The sequence below is a fragment of the Dermacentor silvarum genome, chromosome 9, assembly GCF_013339745.2.
Source record: "Dermacentor silvarum isolate Dsil-2018 chromosome 9, BIME_Dsil_1.4, whole genome shotgun sequence".
In the NCBI taxonomy this organism is placed as follows: Eukaryota; Metazoa; Arthropoda; class Arachnida; order Ixodida; family Ixodidae; genus Dermacentor; species Dermacentor silvarum.
Genome location: NC_051162.1, coordinates 89,906,966 through 89,927,285, shown reverse-complemented (window position 1 = coordinate 89,927,285; position 20,320 = coordinate 89,906,966). Strand labels below are relative to the sequence as shown.

The 20,320-nt window shown below is 42.9% G+C and overlaps 1 protein-coding gene across 1 annotated transcript; it reads right to left on the bottom strand.

Moving 5' to 3' along the window:
- Nucleotides 1-4,512: 4,512 nt before the first annotated feature.
- Nucleotides 4,513-17,432, bottom strand: LOC119465379 (tryptophan 5-hydroxylase 1). The gene is made up of 10 exons (XM_037726166.2): nt 17,345-17,432; nt 14,091-14,191; nt 12,864-12,931; nt 10,572-10,721; nt 10,387-10,433; nt 9,052-9,187; nt 8,109-8,235; nt 6,984-7,079; nt 5,754-5,887; nt 4,513-4,962 (listed from the first exon to the last, which is right to left on the bottom strand). Exons 1-10 carry the CDS (start codon nt 17,415-17,417, stop codon nt 4,776-4,778), a joined length of 1,119 nt encoding a protein of 372 aa, XP_037582094.1. The 5' UTR covers nt 17,418-17,432; the 3' UTR covers nt 4,513-4,775.
- Between the last annotated feature and the right edge of the window lie 2,888 nt (nt 17,433-20,320).

The window sequence follows — 20,320 nt, the reverse complement described above, 5'->3', positions numbered from 1 at the left end:
GCTTCTCCATTCACTTCCGTATGAGCTAAGGCGCTATATTCTTGATGAAAATTACCTGAAGAAAATGCTGACAGATACTAAAATAATGCAAACGAAATAAGTAGTGAAGGACGAAATGTCCCGTTCAGAACGGCATATCATCGCTAACGTCTAAACATTCTGGCGTCTTTCTCCTCTAAGCAATATCAATATAGCAAAGAAATCAGACAATTGTCAAGTGACTTCTTTCGGCACTAAAACTTGAGTCGTCTTCGTCACCAGTCGACCTTTACTTGTGGGAGTATATAACAGATCAATAAATATGGGTTTTGAAATCGTAAATGTTTAGGTTCGCTGTAAATATGCGCAGACTGCTGTTGTTCAATCCGCAGGTTATTAGAAATAAAGGTTAACAGAATTTAAAGCAAACAACTAAGAGCTTTTTTTTGGATCCCATCAAATTTGTGCGTTCACCAGTTGTATGTCCTAGTACCCAGTTATTTCTTGACCTCAATTATAATTATTCTTAATAAATGTTCTCTCAAACTTAGTCGCTTACGAAGTTCTAAAGGAGCGTTGCGGAACATTGAGCTAGATTGCTTCCGAATAACTAACAAAAAAAAAACACCCCCATGAAACAAATATACAAAACGAAAGCAACTAATTACTTCATACACACACAAAAAAAAACGCCCTCCCGCACCCGTACAAAGAAAAAAAAAACAGTACCGCAAAAGTTTGCTTCTCATAAACATTTGGTTGAACTTCATCACACTCGGGACTTTCACATGAACACTACAAACAATACGCGACAAGCAAAATGACGATAACAATTAGTTTTACACAGTGTATACACAGCTCAAAAATCTCACCTTATATCCTGCTACCTTTCTTATAGAACAACCTGTACACGCTGCAGCTTTTCAAGACTGAGAACGACTACGAACAGCAGTATGGGTAACACAGAAAGATAGATAGTTGGGCTAGTTGGTGCTTAATAATGAAAAAAAATTGAGCACTGGAGTGACGAGACACGAAGATGAGATGACACAAACAAGCGTATTTACTCACAGCTACATTTTGTACTCCACGCATGGAAAAAAATGTATACAGATACATTGTGCACGTCAAAATAACCTAAAAACAAACATCAAAGGCACGTGTCTAACAATGATCAATGTAGTTGAACTCTCTATCACGAAGTGACGAGGATGGTTGGCTTACGCGTAGAGCGGCCCATTTAGTGGTACAGTACGGCTCCGAAATTTCTCGCGGTGTCTGCCTGGCCGAGGTGCCGGAACAAAATGACTGTGCTTTCGAACCAGGGTTGACATTAAAGCGCCGGCCTGTTGGGCCAATGTCTCCACAGGAAATGCAAACGTTGCAGATGTCTCCCGAACTAAATGCGCCAAAACGATTTACGTGCTTCTGGTGGCATTTCCCACTACCTATTTCCCACTACCATGCCCTTTTCTGCAAAATGGATCAGTTGCGGCCGAGTCTGTGGGGCACCGAAAATAGCACCCGAACCCCTAACCACTTTCCCACAATCTTAAGGTCACGTGACATTTTATGTAAATAGAGAACAGCCAAATCCCAGTTTCCTTCAGTTTGCGCTGAAAGACGGCGTCCGTATTTCTCCTTGTTTTACAAGCGTCTGTTTTTGTCATCTTCTTCGTGTCTCGTCTATCCTCCGCTATAGCTTTATTTTTGTAGGACGAAAACAAACGTGCTACCAATCTACACAAACAGAGACAGCGACGACACCTATACCGTGTTCTCGGAACATCACACACGCTTAAAAAGCATTACGCTTTTCGTGAAAGTGCGGCCAACTGGCCGCGGTACCTGTTTCGTAAGCGGGCGCGGAATAAAACTTCGACCAGTGCTATACTGGTATGAAACACACTTGTCACCAAAGCTCTTCAATCACACCAATTCTGAAAGCCCGTTTCAAACTTCCGGCGTGATCAGCTACGTTCCTGTGGGGATTTCACTGACTGATGCGCCACCAGTGGGCAGCAAGATGAAACTCGTCGTCACCCATCGCGTGCTAAAATGTGCTTGAAATGGTTAATGTAACTGAAATGAAGGTGTTCAATGGAAATACTGCTTGTTTGGCTTTGCTTACAGCGAGTGCCGATATCTTTCTTTGCTGTGCTCTAAAAGTCATAAGATTCCTATAAACATTTCTTAGAAGGAATTCTTTCACAGCGGTGCAGCCCCTAGATGATGAGTATTCCATGTTTTTGTCTAAACTTAGTATTTCTGGCTTCAAATGATTTCGTGGTATTGAGAATCGATCATTTTCAGTAAAACGTTCCGGCACGAATGTAACAACTCGCTATAATTATACATGTGTACAGAATCTGATGGCCTTCATACGTTTTGAAAAATATGATTGCTTGGAAATATAGAACGAAAATGTAGGATGATAAAGAGTAATAAATAACGCCACAAGAACATCTAACGCTACAGGCGCGAACAATATATGAATCCATGTTATACCCATTATTTCCACGGTCGCTCAACAAACGCGACGATTCAGTTTCTTCTAGGAATTTTAGTTGAAAACTGTGAAGAAGTGGCGTCTTATGGATGGTCTCCTTGTTAATAGGTGACGCGATATTCAGACCCTCAAAATCCGTTTGCCAGTCACTGTGGCCGTGTTTCTAAACATAAGCTCTCTAAAGTTTCGAAACTGATGTGATTGAAGAGCTCTTGGTTCTCATCACCTACACAACACGAACTACTTAGACAGTTAAGGCTGGATGGCATCGACCAAATACATGCCCTGTCTACAACATGCTGTCAGAAATCGATGTTGATATAGATTCCCTTTCACCATAGTGTCATGCATGTTAAGACAGCATAGCTGCAACTGTTTTGCTCTTCTGGCAGCAAATTGCAGCTCAGTTATTTCTCTGACGCTTTTATTGTCAGGATACTACAAAGAACAGCAACGCTTAATTAAGAGAAAGCTTTATCTCGGGAGCTCCTATCGGAATACCTAAAAACGGAGAAATCATTCTTGCTCGGCGACCACTGCACTGATTTTGGTGAGGTTTGTTGAATTCAAAGGGAAATGGTAAACCATAGTATATATAGCGAGATTTTGTTTATTTTGGCGGCTATTCTTTGAAAAAATTGTTAAAAATTGCAAAAAAATCTTATCTACCAGACTTCATGCTCTGCAACTCAACAATAAGAACGATATCACAATTCTCTAAACTACTCCTAATAATTGACCTGAAGTGGGCAAAATTGAGGCGTCTCACACCGCTATCCAATATATTATCAATTTATGACGAGGACTTTTGGAAAACTTCTGTGAACACGTAATTCTCTTGCGTTAATGGTAAGCCCATAGATCAAGTTGGTGGGCTTTACATGCTGTAGCAGATGCAACTCCCATAACTGCGATGTTTGTTCTTGGTGCATAGTTACAAATCTGAAAACTTAGTGCTTTTGTTTTTATCGTACTCATTTCCTGCAATTTATGCGAAACAAAAGTTCTAAATCAAAATTGTGCTTGCTAGAAATGTTATAATTTAACTTTCTCTCTCAAATGTAACAAAATTCATTCAAATTGGTACAGCGGTTGTCTGACGAAAGCATTTCTATGTTTTACATGTATTTGAAGAGGACAATAGGAGTTCACCAAGAGTTACAGCTTCCTCTCAACCTCTTAGAGTTTGTTGTAAGCCGCTTTCACATTACGGCTGGCTGGTGTATTGCCTGGTCAAACAAAACGTACACGTATCAGATGTTTTCTACATTTGTTTTTTAAAACTATTTTAGCAACAAATAATGGGAAATCATATGTGCACAAATGCCATTCAATCTTTTATCAGAATATGACGTTTTGTCACACAAATTCTCAAAAAAATTCCTTAACGAGATGCAACGTGTCGCAAGATTTCGGAAGATCACTGACACACTATCACTAAATAGCTAACTTTTTCCTGCCTTTAACCGCATTGGTCGTGCGTACTTTTCCCCCCATTGTGACACGAAGTTAAATACATTGCTCTAGTCAGCTCACATTGTTTGACTACGAGGAACTTCTAGCAACTGTTCTTTTAAATTCACATTTTCTCGACCTATAGCTGTTGGTGTGAAAGACGCGAGTGAATAAGCTTTATTGTTTGTTGTTCGGGTAATAGTGGTAAGTAAGCGAACAGAGACAAAATGACGTGAATTCAGGGTGCAAACAAAACTGAAGAAAGCACTGGACAAGTTCCTAGCCTCACCTTCTTTCGACTGTTCCGTGCTTAATTTGTGTGATTAACGAGTTCTAGCCAGCCGTATACCTATTGCCGTTAACAGAATATTGTGCTGCGGGAGACGTGGATGAAAACCGCCGAGAAATCTTGCATGCTGCGTTGAGAAATGGCATGCCAAATTCTCGCTGCATTGACTGGTGGAACTATACTTATTTGCTGTTAGAAAGGATTCGGCGGTGACGTAATGATCTGCAAGGTTTTTCGGTTATTTTTTATTTTAACACGCCAACTTTGTTCAGCGCGATATTTTTAGTATGGCCTTCGAAATCTGCAGTGTGCGCGGTATCCGCTAGAGCCGGCCAATCTTGAAGGCCATGTTCTAACGCACACTGGTTGAAAGCAGAGGCGCAAGATGCCACAACCAGTGCTTCTGCTCCAGTTCATGTCTTCTGTATTGAGCTGACTCGTCACGGTAACGATTTAATACGAAAGCCCCCTTTATACGTATACGGCCAGCTAAAGCTCTCTATTTGTCAACTCTTAGCCAAGTGATCGGGTATGTTAGAATGCTTAGCGGTTGGGATTTTCCGTGTCAGACACCCTTAATTTGCTCAGGGCATTGGTGACGATGCAGAGGTCTCCCTTCAGTTCGCTGACTATGTTGGCAATCTTGCGGGTATTGGTGAGGACGTCAACGGTCTGGGTGTACGGGTTGTAGCGCAAGCCGAAGGGGCGCTTGATGGTCTTGGCGAACTCCCTGAGAAAGAAAATACGGGAATGGACTTGAAAAAAAGCGCAAGCTGGATATTTGATGCACACACACACACACACACACACACACACACACACACACACACACATAAAAAGAAGTGCACAACAAGAACAGAGAACACACAGAATGAACCGAATGATTTACCGGTTGACAGGGTTCGACGTTTTGCAGTTTCACCTAAGCTTTCAGATTCCCAGTAGCGGAGGAATTCTGTTTGATTTATATATGGGTCGCGGTCGCGGTTGATCAGTTTTGTGGAGATTAGTTGGTAATCGATTGACTAAGAGATGGCAGAGTGAGACTGATTTAAAAGTGTGGCTCGCGTCGAATTAGCGTTATTCTCAACTCGTACAATACCGAATATGGTGACAGCATGCTCGCCAGCGAGGTGGTGTGCTGAACGTTAAATCTCTGACATTTAAAGTATACCCGAAACTCTTGGAACCGATGCCGTGGAGTTAAACAAACTCATCTGAATGGGTATGAAAGGTTTATTAACAGCATGATTTATATCCCCCATCTAACATTCGGTTAATCACATTGTCGTTTAGTTGAACTCGTTTTAAATAAAATTAAACCTACTTGCAGTATATTACAGGGGTTTTAGATCCTGCCAAAAACTCCCACCGCTTATTTTGTTTTACTTTTTTAGTAACTTTCTTTCTCAGTCCCAGTGCAACGGAGCAGCACTCACCTATGATCACTCACTATGATAATTTATGTTTTGCTAGTGTCAATTAAAAAGAAACAAAGTATTCTGTAGTGTACAACCATACCTCATTTGCAGCTTCGCTTCGTTGAAACTGTCCGTGTAGAAATAGACGTTCTGGAAAGCCGTGATGATCGGCTCAGTCTCAATTGTTATAGCCGGGTCAAACGACAGCACGTTTGCTTTGTCCGTAAGGGCGTGCTGCAAGTGAAAAAAAGCAGAGTTTGCCTGAAGGATTCCTTCCCGAAATCAACTTAGACTCTACAGATTGTCCAAATATTCGCTACGAATCAATTTGCGTTTTCACATGGACTTGCCCGTTCGGCTAATGAGTCTATTACTGTGTGTGTATATATTTCTAGAACAAATCTTTTCACCTTTTGCTGCCCATAGATTTACAAACTGGTTCTTTGCAGAAGCCTATTAGAGATTAGTCGACAGATAGTGTAAAGCCATAAATCCACGTGCTGTCTACATAGTATCCGCTATGGACTTCCGTCCGTAGAATGTAAGGTGACTGTTGTTTTATTATAGAGGAAATTAACAATTTTTTGCGTCCTGACATAGAGGTAGCATTGCACATCTGACATGAACGATATATATGTATATATATATATATTGTATATATATATATATATATATATATATATATATACATATATATATATATATATATATACAGTAATAGACTCATTAGCCGAACGGGCAAGTTATGTATATTATTATTATTATTATTATTATTATTATTATTATTATATTATATATATTACATATATATATCTATATCTATTTCGCAGCCATAAAACCAAGTCTGTAGACTGCTTCGCCACATACAAACGGAACACCTAGAAGGCTTCCGGTGTTGGCTACAGCGTAGGCTGATGTATTTATCGAGGCGAAAAGATAATATCATGCCATATCAGTGCACCCTTGCAGAAGCCCACAGATTATCAACACTTTTTGTTTACTGCTAATCTAAACTTAACAAATCACTTTTGCTGTAACCTACACGAGGAAATATGAGACTTGCCTGTGCTTTGAACATGGTGCTCGTTTATTTTTATTTGAAAACAGAGAGAGACCTCCCGTGCATTTAATGCGCGAGAAACCTCTCCTTTGTCGCCAATGTCGACTGCTGACACGAGACCGAATGTTTCTCGAGGATGCAAGCCAACCACTGGCATGGCGGGGGTGAAGCCATTTATAAGAATTCTATATACAGCTTAGTTTTTTTAAAAAATAGAGCTAATATATTAATTGTTGTTCTGTTTCTTTTAGTTATTTAAAATATACTTACGCGTAACTCTGCCGCTGAAGAAAGCAGACCAGCCCCGTACACCTTCATTTCTCCGTTTTGCTTGCACAATCCGAACTCCACCGTAAAAAAGTAACACTGCAGGAAATGTCGCAATAGAGGGAAAGCAAAAAATGTCAAGAGTGACATAATAGAAAAAGTAGCCTATCAGTACTACGGTAACAATGCAGCTAAATATTCTGATATTGTGAAAATTACTGCGCGCAGCTTTGTGGAAAACCTAATTCTGTAGCTCAGAGCCTTTGTATCTCGTCTTGAGTGCCTTGTCAGGTGATACAGCCTCGAAATATTTAGCAAGCAAAACAGACAGCGTTGAATTGTTTATCGGTAGTTAAATGTAGTTTTGTTTGTTAACAAAGAACCTGATATGACACTCGTAATTGTTATTGGGCTACTTTATCTTTTCGTTCACATGTTATCTACTGAACAGTAATAAACGTCGGTTAATGGACGCTTGCACTTTTCTTGAAACTTTGCATGGTGGCTTGCTTGTTGAAACGAACCTAATGGAACTTCCAGAGTTTAGGAGAAAAGTTGCATCTTATAATTATGGAGATCTAAGAAGGAACCGTCAACACCATGGAGACAGTTCGAAAGCAAGTACAACTGTTAAGACCTGACAAAGCAAAATAGAATAAAACGCTTGAAGGGCTTCGAACATTAACGCTTCCTGCAGAAGGTTTCAAATTCTTTTACTGAGCCACGGTGATCTGTACAACGCAGACACTATTTTCTCGATCAGTATGTTGACACAGTGACGCAAATAAGATTAACTTTGATGTTTAGCGATCTCGGGTGCCCGTCACATTAAGATGGCCTGCTCGAAATAAGAATCAAATGGTTTGCTACCAACAAACAGCATGAGAGATAAGCAAATGGATGTAGGAGAGATATCAAAGACAAAAAAAAAACAGTTGTTCTTTCGCTTTGTAATTCTTGTTATAGCAAGTCTGAAAACTTATGCATATAGTTTATTAAACCTCAAGCACTCAAGCAACTTAGTGAACGCACATTTAGATGTGCTATGCATAAGAGCTTTGTCTCGATATAGAAACAGCGCAGACAGGAACGCAAGTGTAATACAAAAAATAATCTTAAACGTTTCACCGTAGCGAGCTTGTCGATCTCATCGTCTGAAGCACCGAGGGAGGCAAGTCCCATTTCCTGTGAGAATTGTGCGAAGTTCGCATCGGCCAGCATCGGGCAGTGACCCAGAAGCTCGTGGCAGCAATCTCTGGAGTTACAGAAAGGTACGAATGAAAAAAAGAAAAATTAGAGTTCACCCTCTTTACGTAAAAGCATTTTTTACATGAAGAGAATTCTTCGCTTCCTGCAAAAACAATTGCTCTCCTGTATTGAAGACTTCATTAATGAACATGGGTCTGCGTGGTTTGAAAACAGTTCCGGTGTGACAATTTTATTCTTGTCCTTTTCCACTTGCGTGCTGTGATTTTTACTACCACAGAACGCCAATTGGCCTGGCCCCATTCCCCGTTGCATTTCTTAGAAAGATCGAGCTGGTTCTTATTTTGTTGAGGACACGATGCCCGACTTTCATTTCTGCATAAGAAATTAGAATCAAAACAAACCGCAAGAAAGTGGGTGGTAAGAGGGATATTAATTGCTTAGCTATTGTAAATCAGTATTTATTGATAATGAAGTATTATGGCAATTTATTCACCTAATACATAGCACTGGTAAGTGTGTAAACCTTGTTAATTGATAATAATGATTAGTAATTTGTGATACCAATTTTAACGACAACCATTGGCACGCATGAAGCTTAGTCAACAAAATGATTACATTGTCTGGACTCCCATATATTTATTGACCTAAGACAGTCGTCGCAGAAACACGTAGTAAATTTCGCATTGCCAAAGGGAGAAATCTCAGAAAAAGCAAAAGTGGTCTGTGAACATGTAGATTCTCTAAATTTGTTTCTGTGAGGAAACGACGTCTGACAGCATGTGGTAACCATTCTGTGCATCGCCGATAAGCACCAGCAAAATTGTTACGAGTTACAGGAGTTCGTAAAGAACTAACTACTTACGGCTCTGGCGTGTAGAATGGATCTGAGCTGTGGCGTATGTACTGCGTGCAGTGGAACACGCGAAATGCGAGGCCCGCCAGAAAGTCACGGGCCGACAGGTAACCTGCCACTGGTCTCAGCTGAAACCCTGTTCTATCTGCAAGGACAGAGAAAGAAGTAAAGAGCATGTCGCGCTCTTCACTTTTGCTCCTCTATCACTGTAAAACATCTGTACAATGCACTACAGGGAACCATGGAGCGCTGGCCAGGACGTGATATGACAGTTTGAGGGTGCATTTGAAATACACTGACGTCGTCTAGTAAGGAGGCCACGAAGATTTCAGGAAAATTCCAACGATAACAGACGTGTTGCATCAATGTTTGCTTTAGTCCGTTGCGTCCAGCCAAGGTCTGTTTTTGGCCATGTGCGTTGCGAAGGACACATGCGTTCCTACGTCCTCGGACGCGGATGTAAGGTAGGAGCTTGACACGTGTGCCTCAAGATGCCGGATGAACTTGCCGGTGCGAAATCGCAGCATGTGCCACTGAAACTGTGTACTTAACTCGTTAGGCTGTGTGTTGCGTGCTCCTCTTATCAATCTCCGCGTAAAGCAGAAGTTATGGGTTCGGCTCTCACCGGCGGAAAGTTGTTTTTTTTTCGTCAACTTTGATTTTCCTTTACATTATCTTTGCTAATAAATGTTCCATAATTTTCCTAATAAAGAAGCATATGAGTGGGCGTTTGCGAGCCACCTAAACATCAGCCATAAGAGACCCCTCTTGCAAAGTTTTCGTTCTGCTTGCTTCGCTGTTTTGTATGCGAGCTAAACACTTTTGAGGTTTATACGCCTTGTAGCTACGTGATCGAGTTAATAGTATATTATGTTCACTTTTGCAGTTCTGTCGAAAGGAACATGTTCGCACAGTGAATATTTGCACCTCGTAAGTACATGAAAAGTGATTTTGTCATAATTTCTTACCTCTTACATCAGTTGAAGTTTGGACTACTTGTTTCGTTTTCATATACATCTCTCCATAAGTAAGGCCCATTTTTTGCCTTTGAATGTTGATAAAGTGGGGATGATGATTATAAATAAATATAACAAAGGTTTTTACCATCGTGCAGTTATTTTAAGTGGGGGGAAAACGTACATGCAATGACATGTGAAGTATGAAGGATTAAGAATACTATTGTGGAGTGCACTGTGAGGATCTTGTACATAATTAGGAAAAACTGTTGCCTGAAAGAGATTGGAACTGTTTTTGAGGTGAACGCGGATTTTACGTGTTCCGGGTTTCTCGAAACTGTATCCTTTATTTTGACGCCTGTTACGAGTACAGAGTTTTGAAACTTACATTTCAGAAACTGACTGACATCATCCAGTTGTGGTATGTTGTCCTCTCTGCAATCAAAGAAACCCGAAAAGCAACGACGCCTTGTTGACCGTCGAGAGAACATGCACGGAAAACTGAAAACATAGGTTCGACCATTAACTTGTAACTGAAAGACCGTCGAGGCCGCAATGGCAGCTTAGCTTTACCTGTAACCGCAGTATTTTATGAGTAGGCGAAAGTTCTCCAGAAACTCTGAACAGGCGTGGGTCGTGTAGAGTTGACTGAGCTCCCGGAACACGCGTCCCCACGTGGTACGTTCTTCGAGGGTATACTCCACCCGTGGTATCGGCGAACCACTGTAATTGCGTAGAGCAAGAAAAGCCTACGTCATCGCGAGGGAATTACCCCGGCAATTACAGTGGAAAACGGGCCACATGAACTCCTTACAAGGGTATATATACGGGGTGATCAAGTTTACGTTTTACGGAATTTTTCAAAGTCGCCTGTTGCAGAAAACCTAATCCTGGTGCACAAACTTGGTTATTCTTTGAGGTGGACATTACTCGCACGACAAATCGAAACACATATTCCAGTGATTACCAAAAATTACTAATTTATCTTCTTAAATAATCACTTTACGGCCCACATTGCAATTTACGAATCGTAGCTGGTGAGTTTGCAAGGCGATGTATACTACTTGGAATTAATTTCCAAGATGACACCAGTTCGAACATATGCCGCATGAAACTCGCTGTAAAAATGCGCTGTTCTTCCATTTACTTTTTTTGACAAAACGCTCTTTTCTGCATTGAAACACAAAAGTAACTGGAATGCCCATTATTTCGTCCCGCACTTTGGGAAGTACCGGGTGTTCAAAATTAAGCTTTACGGAATTTTTAAAAATCGCCTGTGGCAGGTAGCATAATTCTTATCGTTGAGCTGGGTTATTCGATGAGGCCGACATTAGTAGCACGATAAATCTAAACACATATTCAACTTATTAACAAAAAAGTAACTAATTAACTTCTTTAGGTAATTACCTTAAGACACATTGTAATTTACGAATTGTAGCCGGTGAGCTTGTTAGGCGTATTCACTTGGAATTAATTTCCAGAATGGCACCAGTTTGGAGATTTGCACCATCAAAATCTCCTCAAAAATCCGCTATGGTTCCACTTATTTTTCTTAACAAAATGCTGTTTATACATTGATGCACGAAAGTAACCTGAGCGCCCATGTATTTCGTCCCACACTTTGGGAAATACTATCTCGAAACTGGTGTCATCCTGGAAATTCATTTCAAGTTAATGCGTCTTGCAAACCGGCTGCAATTCGTAAATTGAAATATGTGTCGTAAAGTAAATAACTAAGAAGTTCAGTAGTCAATTTTTGTTAATTAGTTGAATATGTGTTTCGATTTCTCGTGCTACTAATGTCCGCCTCTTCGAATAACCCAGCACAACGGTATAAATTATGCTACCTGCCACAGGCGATTTTTTAAAATTCCGCAAATCAGCTTTGAACACCCGATCTATCATAGCGGTACATGACGTGAATGCAGCGCAAAGCACCGAAGTGCAGCAAGATGGGTTTGCGGTTAGTGGAAAGAAATACAGCAATAGGCGCTAAAAATTAACTTTATTGACCAAATTACTATATAGGAAAATAAATTGCAAGAGCATTATCGAACACGATATTCAAGTCACGTGGGCATGTCGGCAGGTGCAAGAAAACAGCAGCAACACTTTGAAATGACATCAATGGCGAAAATGAGAGTCCGAAAGCTTGCAATTTAAGGTGCACAGGTTCAAAAGCGCGGGCTCTTTTTTCCGCTAACCACACTCATTTCCTCTAAACATGCACGTGTCTTCCCGCACTTCGGCACTTTACGCTGCAATCACATCATGAACTTTGACTAGCGTGTCCAAACCGCCATCCGAATTGTAGCGGTAGCTTTTTTTCCTTCTGTTCAAAAAATGGGGGTGGAGGGGGGGGACACCAAAGATCAACACTAAATAAATAAGGACTGGTAAAATATCCTTGAAAAGCACTACTTTAAAACTAATTTGATACGGAAAATGTTTGAATATTACTCAAGTAAAGAAGGCCAAACTCTCTTTTGTATGATTAATAAATTTTTATTTCGCACCAAAAGTTCAGTGCCGATATGCCAGTCTAAATTCACAGAAAATGTTAATAAAATAATGATCTGGGATTTTATGGCGCAAGAGCAGGAGTCATAAGTGTCAACGGTAGTTATGTCCCAGAGTGAGACCTTTGCCGCAGTATTTGTTCGAAAAAAAAGCGCCACTGTTCTCCTTAGACAAGGCAACCGAGGATTATTGCTGAACTCTTTATGGGTAAACTGTCGGAAACCAGTTCATAAAAACGATTTCTATGTCTGGAAGCTGTAGTGTATTCGGAAACTTATGGCTTTTCAAGGTTGCTTTATTCACAACTGCTTCCCAAGAATAAATTCGGGGGTCCACCACACTTACTATTTGTATTGCATTGCAACGTCAGCAAAAAACATCCGTCTCTGCCTGTATTCCGGGTCCTTGAAGCCCTGCAGCACGAGCGACACAGAAAAAAAATGGATGTGATGTCGTTTCACATCACACTTCAGGAGGCAGATGGTGAATAGCAGCAGACTCGAATGACTAAATATGACATGAACGCACAATATATCTAACTAGCTGTTACAAATTTCTCTGGTGAAGAGAACAATATAAAAATTATTTCATTGTAAATAAATAAATATTTTCTAGCCTTTGCGTTCTATGGTATATCAAGTGCTTTGTGGTATATCTGCTATGTTCACTTCAGGCGCACACGTCTGCACTACCTTGCGCTATGGCACTCTATGGCACTCTAGCCAGAAAACGCTCGAACTTTGTCACCTATTTATTTCCTGCGTGGCGTTGTGTTTTCATCCTTGGCTGTCTTGTGTGGGTGCCTTGAGTTTCCGAAGGTCCCTTGAGACAACTACACGGTATTAGATTTTTACCAGCAGATAACGACGAAGACATTATTAAATTAACAATGCTGCTGAGCACGAGATCGCGGGATCGAATCCCGCCTGCGGCGGCCGCATTTTGATGGAGGTGAAATGCAAAATCACCCGTGTGCTTGCGTTGTAGTGCGCGTTAAAGCACCCCAGGTGGTCAAAATTAATCCGGAGCCCTCCACTATACGGCGCGCCTCATAATCAGAACCGGTTTTGGCACGTAAAACCCGATAAAGAAGAAGAAGAAGAAGAGGAAAATAATTCTTCTGGGCTTACGTAGTATTTGGTTGTCGAGAAGGTCAGTTTGATATGGAGACCTGGACCTGAGGGTAATCATGGGTTACTTCGCGAAAATATCAGCACAATGGTTCAACTTGTATGAACTCCAAAAACCGGATTGGCTTAAAAGGTTCCTGGTTTTGTACATACGAAGGTGTTTATTGTTCTTTCTTTGCAACCCATGTTGGGATGCTGTTGTCTGGTCACTTTATCCTTGTAGCAGTTGAATTAGACGGAATAAACTAACACTATATTTTTTGTCTCGAAGCCATCTCCTATTGAATCGACAATTTTAATTTTGCCATATTTCGATGGTGCGGCAATTTCAAGTATTTTTTTCACTTGCCCACATTTTACCTCTACTCGGGAGACGCGAATGAATTCGATGGAAGTTTTAGGCGCATCGTTTAATTCCACTTTAACGAGATGTGTCGCTCACCGGATGGTCGGCGTCTAATTCCGCTCCGTACATGAGCACCTTGTTGGAAGTCTTGTCCAAGTCGGAAATCTTGCGCGGAAACCACGGCATACCAGCGAACTCTACGGGAAAAGAAGCAGAAGTAGGGAGTTAGTCTTCAGTTATCAGTATTATATGATTTAACTTATTCAAGAAACTACAATAGATTGCCTGAGGAAAGAAAGACTGGCAGTCTTCAAGTGGCAGTCTCTCCACCCCCCCCCCCCCCCCCCCCGCCCAAGCGTTAAACAATGCGTGCAACCCGTCTCGCGTTACACATTGCATTCAAGCCTAATGAGCAAAAAAAAAAAACTTTTCCAGATGTTTTGGTTATCGCTACCTTTCAGTATGAAAATGCGAAAAGCAAACTCTAATTTAGTTGAGTTTATCTCAAGCTTATCAAAATACAGATAACTGTGGCGGCCGATACACGTAGCTCGCGACAGCTTTAGTCGTGATATTCGTCCAAATTACGCCTCACAACGATGGCTCCTTTGGAGTGATAGAAGCCAATCTCGAAGGTCGTACTGCAAGCTCCGGAAGCGATCGCGGGAGCCGGAAACACGTCATGACCGCCATGTTTAGACATCGTTTTGGCGAGAACGGGAAATACAGGACAAGAAAGTGGAGGAAGCAAAAGGGGCAGCAGTTCTCAGCAGTATACTATAGATTGCTCGTTCGCTGCTCCGGATGCTTCCTGTCTCGATTTCGGGAACAGTGTCGATAAAAACGAAGACCTATTAAACGATTTGCTGTGTATGGATGGTAGTGACAAATACTAGGTGGAGCATGACGCCAGCATCGAGACTTCGCAAGGCAACATCCTCCGACGCCGCCTCTCGCACTCTACGGAGTCTATATCCACGTTGACTCTTAGGGAAGTAGGCCCTGCCACGTTGTGCAGGACCTTTCGGGGCATTGTATAGTACCTGGCAGCGAATAGCGATGCCCTCATGACGATCGGCCCTCGTCACCCGCTCTCCATTTTATACTCTCACCAATACTCTCCGCGCACTTGGTGGCTGAACATTGCCGCTTGTCTATCGCATGGTGAGGGCCTCACTCCCATGAGCATTTCCTTTACATTTTTGTATGACTGCGATTAAGAACTGTCACTTGGCGCTCCCTTCTAGTCTTTTTTTCTTTTTTCCCATGGGTACGTGTCGTGTATTAAGCGTAGCGTTTACTACAAAAATTCACGTAGGTTCAAACATCCCATGAGGATGTTATGACATACGCCCAGGGAGCTCTCGTAGGAGAAACATGTCGAGACCAACTTCGATCTGATCTCGCTTTTTATTCTGCTCAGTCGGGACAGCAAGAAATAAATGGTGATATCAGACTTCGCTCGGTCTCATCTTGCGCTGAGAACGAAGGTAATGATTTGTACGTATTGTTAAGATCAGCTGTTTGCTTGAAGATGAGCCTTTGTCATTACAGCTATGCTAGTCACAGTGAAATTTAAATCAATGCATATAAGAATATCTGCGGTGGCATAGTTTTCTGCCTTGCGTGCTGCCATGCAACATGTCCAACAGGAATGACTACGCAAATGTGTGATGTTTTGCGACTCAAAGGCAGCCCTTCAGGATTGGCAGTTTGCCTTAAGACAGAGGAGTCACGAGCAGTTGGTACAAGCGATAAGAAATGATCGCCATCAAGTCCGTGACAAAGAACATGACATAATATTATAGTGGCTTCCAAGACATACCGGTATTACTGGCAATGACTTCGGCGAAGAGGAAGCCCCGCCGGCCCATGAAGGAACCCGAGTGGTTCCTATCCCACTATATCAAGAACTGACGCTGCAACACAACTTACGCACACATATTGCCAGTATAATTGTTCCCCGAAGTGTCACATACATAAAATTGATCCTTCGTTAAAGCTGCAACGGCCATTACGAATTTCCCGCTCCGATGCATTGCACCGTTGTTATGTCACCTCTTTGTCGGGGTTGCATTCCCGAAATCATGCTCGTTCCGCATAGGAATGTATAAGACACATACGTGTGACTCCTGCGGGTACAAAGAAAATACTGGACATGTCCTGTGCTTTGTTATTGTTAAGACGTCCTGCGCTGTTCTACCCATACTGCATTAAACCGGCTAGATTCAAGACCGTTTTCAGAAGCCAAAAATTCTTTGACCATGGACGTGCACGCCGCTGGCGCAGAAAGCAACAAAGACGATGTTGCAGTATTTGAAATCGGTCCGTGAGACCGTTTGTAGACTTGGTGTGCTACTTCCAGTGCGCTTGCGACTAGTGCTCTCTCTCTCTCTTCCCTTCCTTATCTTTTTTCACCCATTTATCCCTTCCCCCAGGGCAGTGTAGCAAACCGGACGTGCGTATGGTTAACCTCCCTACATTTTCCTTGCCTCTTTTTCTCTGCCTTTCTTTCTCTTGGTTTGACGCAGTTAGGCCTGAGACGCCACCGAGAGCCGCGAGAGGGTTTGATTCCTATGAATATACCAGATGGTGCCACAACATTTCACACTGGCTACGTGGAACACTTTTTTCACTGGCGATGATGGCGTACTATAACTGTATCTAGTACAACCTTGTTAAGATGTTTGCATCGCGGCTAGTTCAGAATATTTCTAATAGCGTACAATTTTACTTAATCGGGTAACAATAAGAATGTGTCGCTGCTTCATTTCGGACTATCGCGTCCATGTGGTTACACCACACTGCGATGCGACCGCAGGACAGGGCCCGCCAGTCGCTTCGCTTGTCGCCATCGCATAAATTGATGGATTGCATTGACGTCATCGCGGCTGCCGTCTTAGGGTAGTAGCATGTCGAGAAGCTCGATAAACAAGACACATGACAGCACGATGAAGCGACACTAAGCGCTAACTGACAAATCAATAACACTGATAATCCGGTGGAAAAAGAGTCACCGCATAAAAGCAAAACGATGTACGCTTGATGATGTGGTGCACTGACCTCATCATGGCTGCCTTCTCTAGGAACTAGCAAGCTGAGAAGGCTGCATCCTTGGATTCAGGTGCAAGCTCTATATGTTGTGCGCATGTGGTTGCCCCTTTAGTTTCTCAGCGTATGCTTGAAATTGCACCATGCGCGCATTCGTAGCGTCTCACCGGGGAGGTCGTCGACGCAGAGCGACTCGCCGGGTGCCAGGGTGGGACCGCCACGCAGGACGGCGGCGGGTGACGGCGGTGTCGGGGTGTCGCAGCAGCCCTCGCGCGAGCCGTCCTGCAGCAGCAGCTGACCCTTGGAGGAGTAGTACTCCCTGAGCTGGATGCAGTCCACCTCGTGTTGGAGCGCGTGCACCACGTCGTTCATGGTGCCCTGGTCGCAGTCGACGCCCACGAAGATCTCGTGCTGTGTCGGGTTGACGCGAGACTTGCGAGACTCGATATGCAGCACGTTGACATTCTTTTCCTGCGGTGCAATCGGTGACAAGGTGCGCGTTGACTGGATCTTGAGTGCACGTGGGACGGGGACGCAAGAGCAACAGCACGGACAGGACACGGGTACTGAGCAGTATGATCCGTTTCAGTTTTTTTTCATCCGCGTAATCACTCAAATGAAGAACAGTACATCTGCTGTATGAAGCTCCAGACAAGAGGACCAGAAAAGCATAGAAAAAAAATTAAATGTGTTTATTTTTTGTCTTCTAGCTCTTCTACGCTTCCAGAGGATTCATTATCTGTTAAGTTCGTATGGTTATTACTAAAATATAGTGCCTCAATTTTTCCTGTTTTTTTTTTCTCTTATTCACCCACTGGCCTCCTTGTTAGCTCACTATAGAACGACTTACCCACCGCGGCGGCTTAGCGGTGTGGTGTTGCGCTGCTAAGCACAAGGTCGCGGGATCAAATCCCGGCCGCGACGGCCGAATTTCGACGAGGGCGAAATGTAAGAACGCCTGTGTTCCTTGCATTGGGGGCACGTTAAAGATTCCCTGGTGGTCAGAATTAATCCGGAGTACCCCACTACGGCATGCCACATTATCAAATCGTGGTTCTGGCACCAGAACGAATTCAGAGGGACGGTCCCGAAAAGGCGTACGTTCCGCACTCAACCCAGTGGCCAGAACAACCTTTTATTCAACTGCAAAGCTTCTTTTCAGAGCACATCCGATCGGTTTCCTATGTATGTAGGGCTTATTCGCGCAAATCTGAGGTCGATTACGACGTTTCCTCCTCAACATCTAATGCAATTCCCGACGAAGCACACCTTAAACACTCTCAGAGCCCTGACCAAGCCCCCGACTTGGTTGCGCAGGGAGAAGACCACGGCGGAGTTTTCCTTCGGGTCCGGGGCGCCATTACTCTCGACTGGAGTGTCCGTTTCCGAAGCTTCCGGGGTTTCCGCTTCGACCGGTGCCTCCTTAAGCGATATCTTGCTCTGCGAATACCACAAGTCAATCAATCAATCAATCAATCAATCAAAAATCAGCTTTATTTAAACAATTCAAGAAATGCGCATAAAAATAGGTGGACCAATAGCCTATAGGCTAGTTAGGACTTGGTCCAATACAGAAAAAAAAACATATATCGGTCAACCACGCACATATTTGCTCAACGAGTAAGAACATTGTTTACATGAACAAGTATTATCACGTGCAGAAGTACAATGACATTAGCAGTCGGCACGGTCAAGGAATGTCTGCATATACCGCGTGTGTGTGTGTGTGTGGGTGCAATGGAAGGGAAGCGCAGTGGAAGACGGTGGAGAATTCGGTGGCGCGATGAAATGACGAAATTTACAGCCACAACTTGGAATCAGCTACCTCAAGACAGGGGTAACTGGAGATCAGTGGGAGAGGCCTTCGTCCTTCCGTGGACATAAAAATAGGCTGACGATGATTACTTCGTTCAAATTTGAAAAAAAAATATCCCTACGTGTTAGTACAGGAAATCTGAAAGGAACGATCTTCTGGTGGAAGATACGAAATTCGCAAATGACACCCCTATTCTTGCAAAAGCACCTGCAGTGAAGCCACAGTGAGAAATTAACTAACGTATCGAAGTATCTTAAGGCATAAGTGCCAGGAATCGTATCTGAATTAATTTGCTAGTATCGTGTATCTGTATCTGAAACACTTATCGCCTTAGTATTTTGTATCTGTATCATGATACGTTTGCAAACTAGTTTTGCCCATACCTGGCTATAACCACGAATTCCAGCCAAGTGAGACTGGTTCCACAGAGTTGACTTTCGTCACCAGAAAGTAGGACAAACAATACCAGAAAAAAAAAAGATTACAGGACAGATGACAGGAAAGCGAAATACCGGAGAGGTGGATAGAAGAAGATAACCTGTCGCTTGCCCCGGAAAGGTCAATCCAGGGAAATAGGTGTGTTGCCTCCGCCAAGGGACCTTAAAGAGCCAAGCACTCGGCATCGGCTCAACATCCCGGATCAACTTTCCCCCGGAAGCGGTTAAGCCACGCACAACTAAGCGTGGGAGCTAGTGTACGACCGCCATGTGCTCGGGTCCGTGGTGTCGAAACGCACCCAACTCCTGCTGACACAGACGCCCCTGTGGGGACCACCTCCAGAAGCGGTGCACCCCGTTTTGTTCCAATTTTGTTAGTTACATTACAGGGTATGCTGCTGCATTTCCTCTCGTTCTCACTTCGGCTAAGCATGTTCTCTTTCAAATGCAGTGCATTATAATGATGATTCATAGACTCTCAGAAACAGTAATCTTTTTCTTGACCTTCTTTAGTGAAGTCCGGAAATTGCCGTTTGCTGCATTCCATTCAATTTTATAAACTGTGCAGTGTGTTAGCGAATGTCTTTGAAGCTGCTGGTTACTAGGGACGATGATCCGTAGACAAGCAGCACTGGAAGCTCACGTGCCAACAGCAGCGCCGTAACACGCGGTCCATGGAGCGAAGGGAGCATTTGTCAGTTGCACATGTTGCCATTTCACGTCAGAAAGTACACCGTTCATCTTGAGGCACAGAGTATCCGACTTCTGGCCTCGCTAAGAACCGGTGTGCTTCCAGCAGGAGCCCACGCGCTGTTTAAAAACACGCATGGTCATGTTTGAAATCATTCAAAATGTCGCGCTATTTTTGTGGTGTCATTTATTTACCTTGTACGCTCAAGCAGGTGTAGCTCTCTCTTCTGAACAGTGGTGGCTTCTCCTCAGTGCGCTATTATAATTTGACTCACCAGCCAGAAAGTCATCCTCCTTTCAAATACTTGTAGTTACTTATGGGTATACAAGCC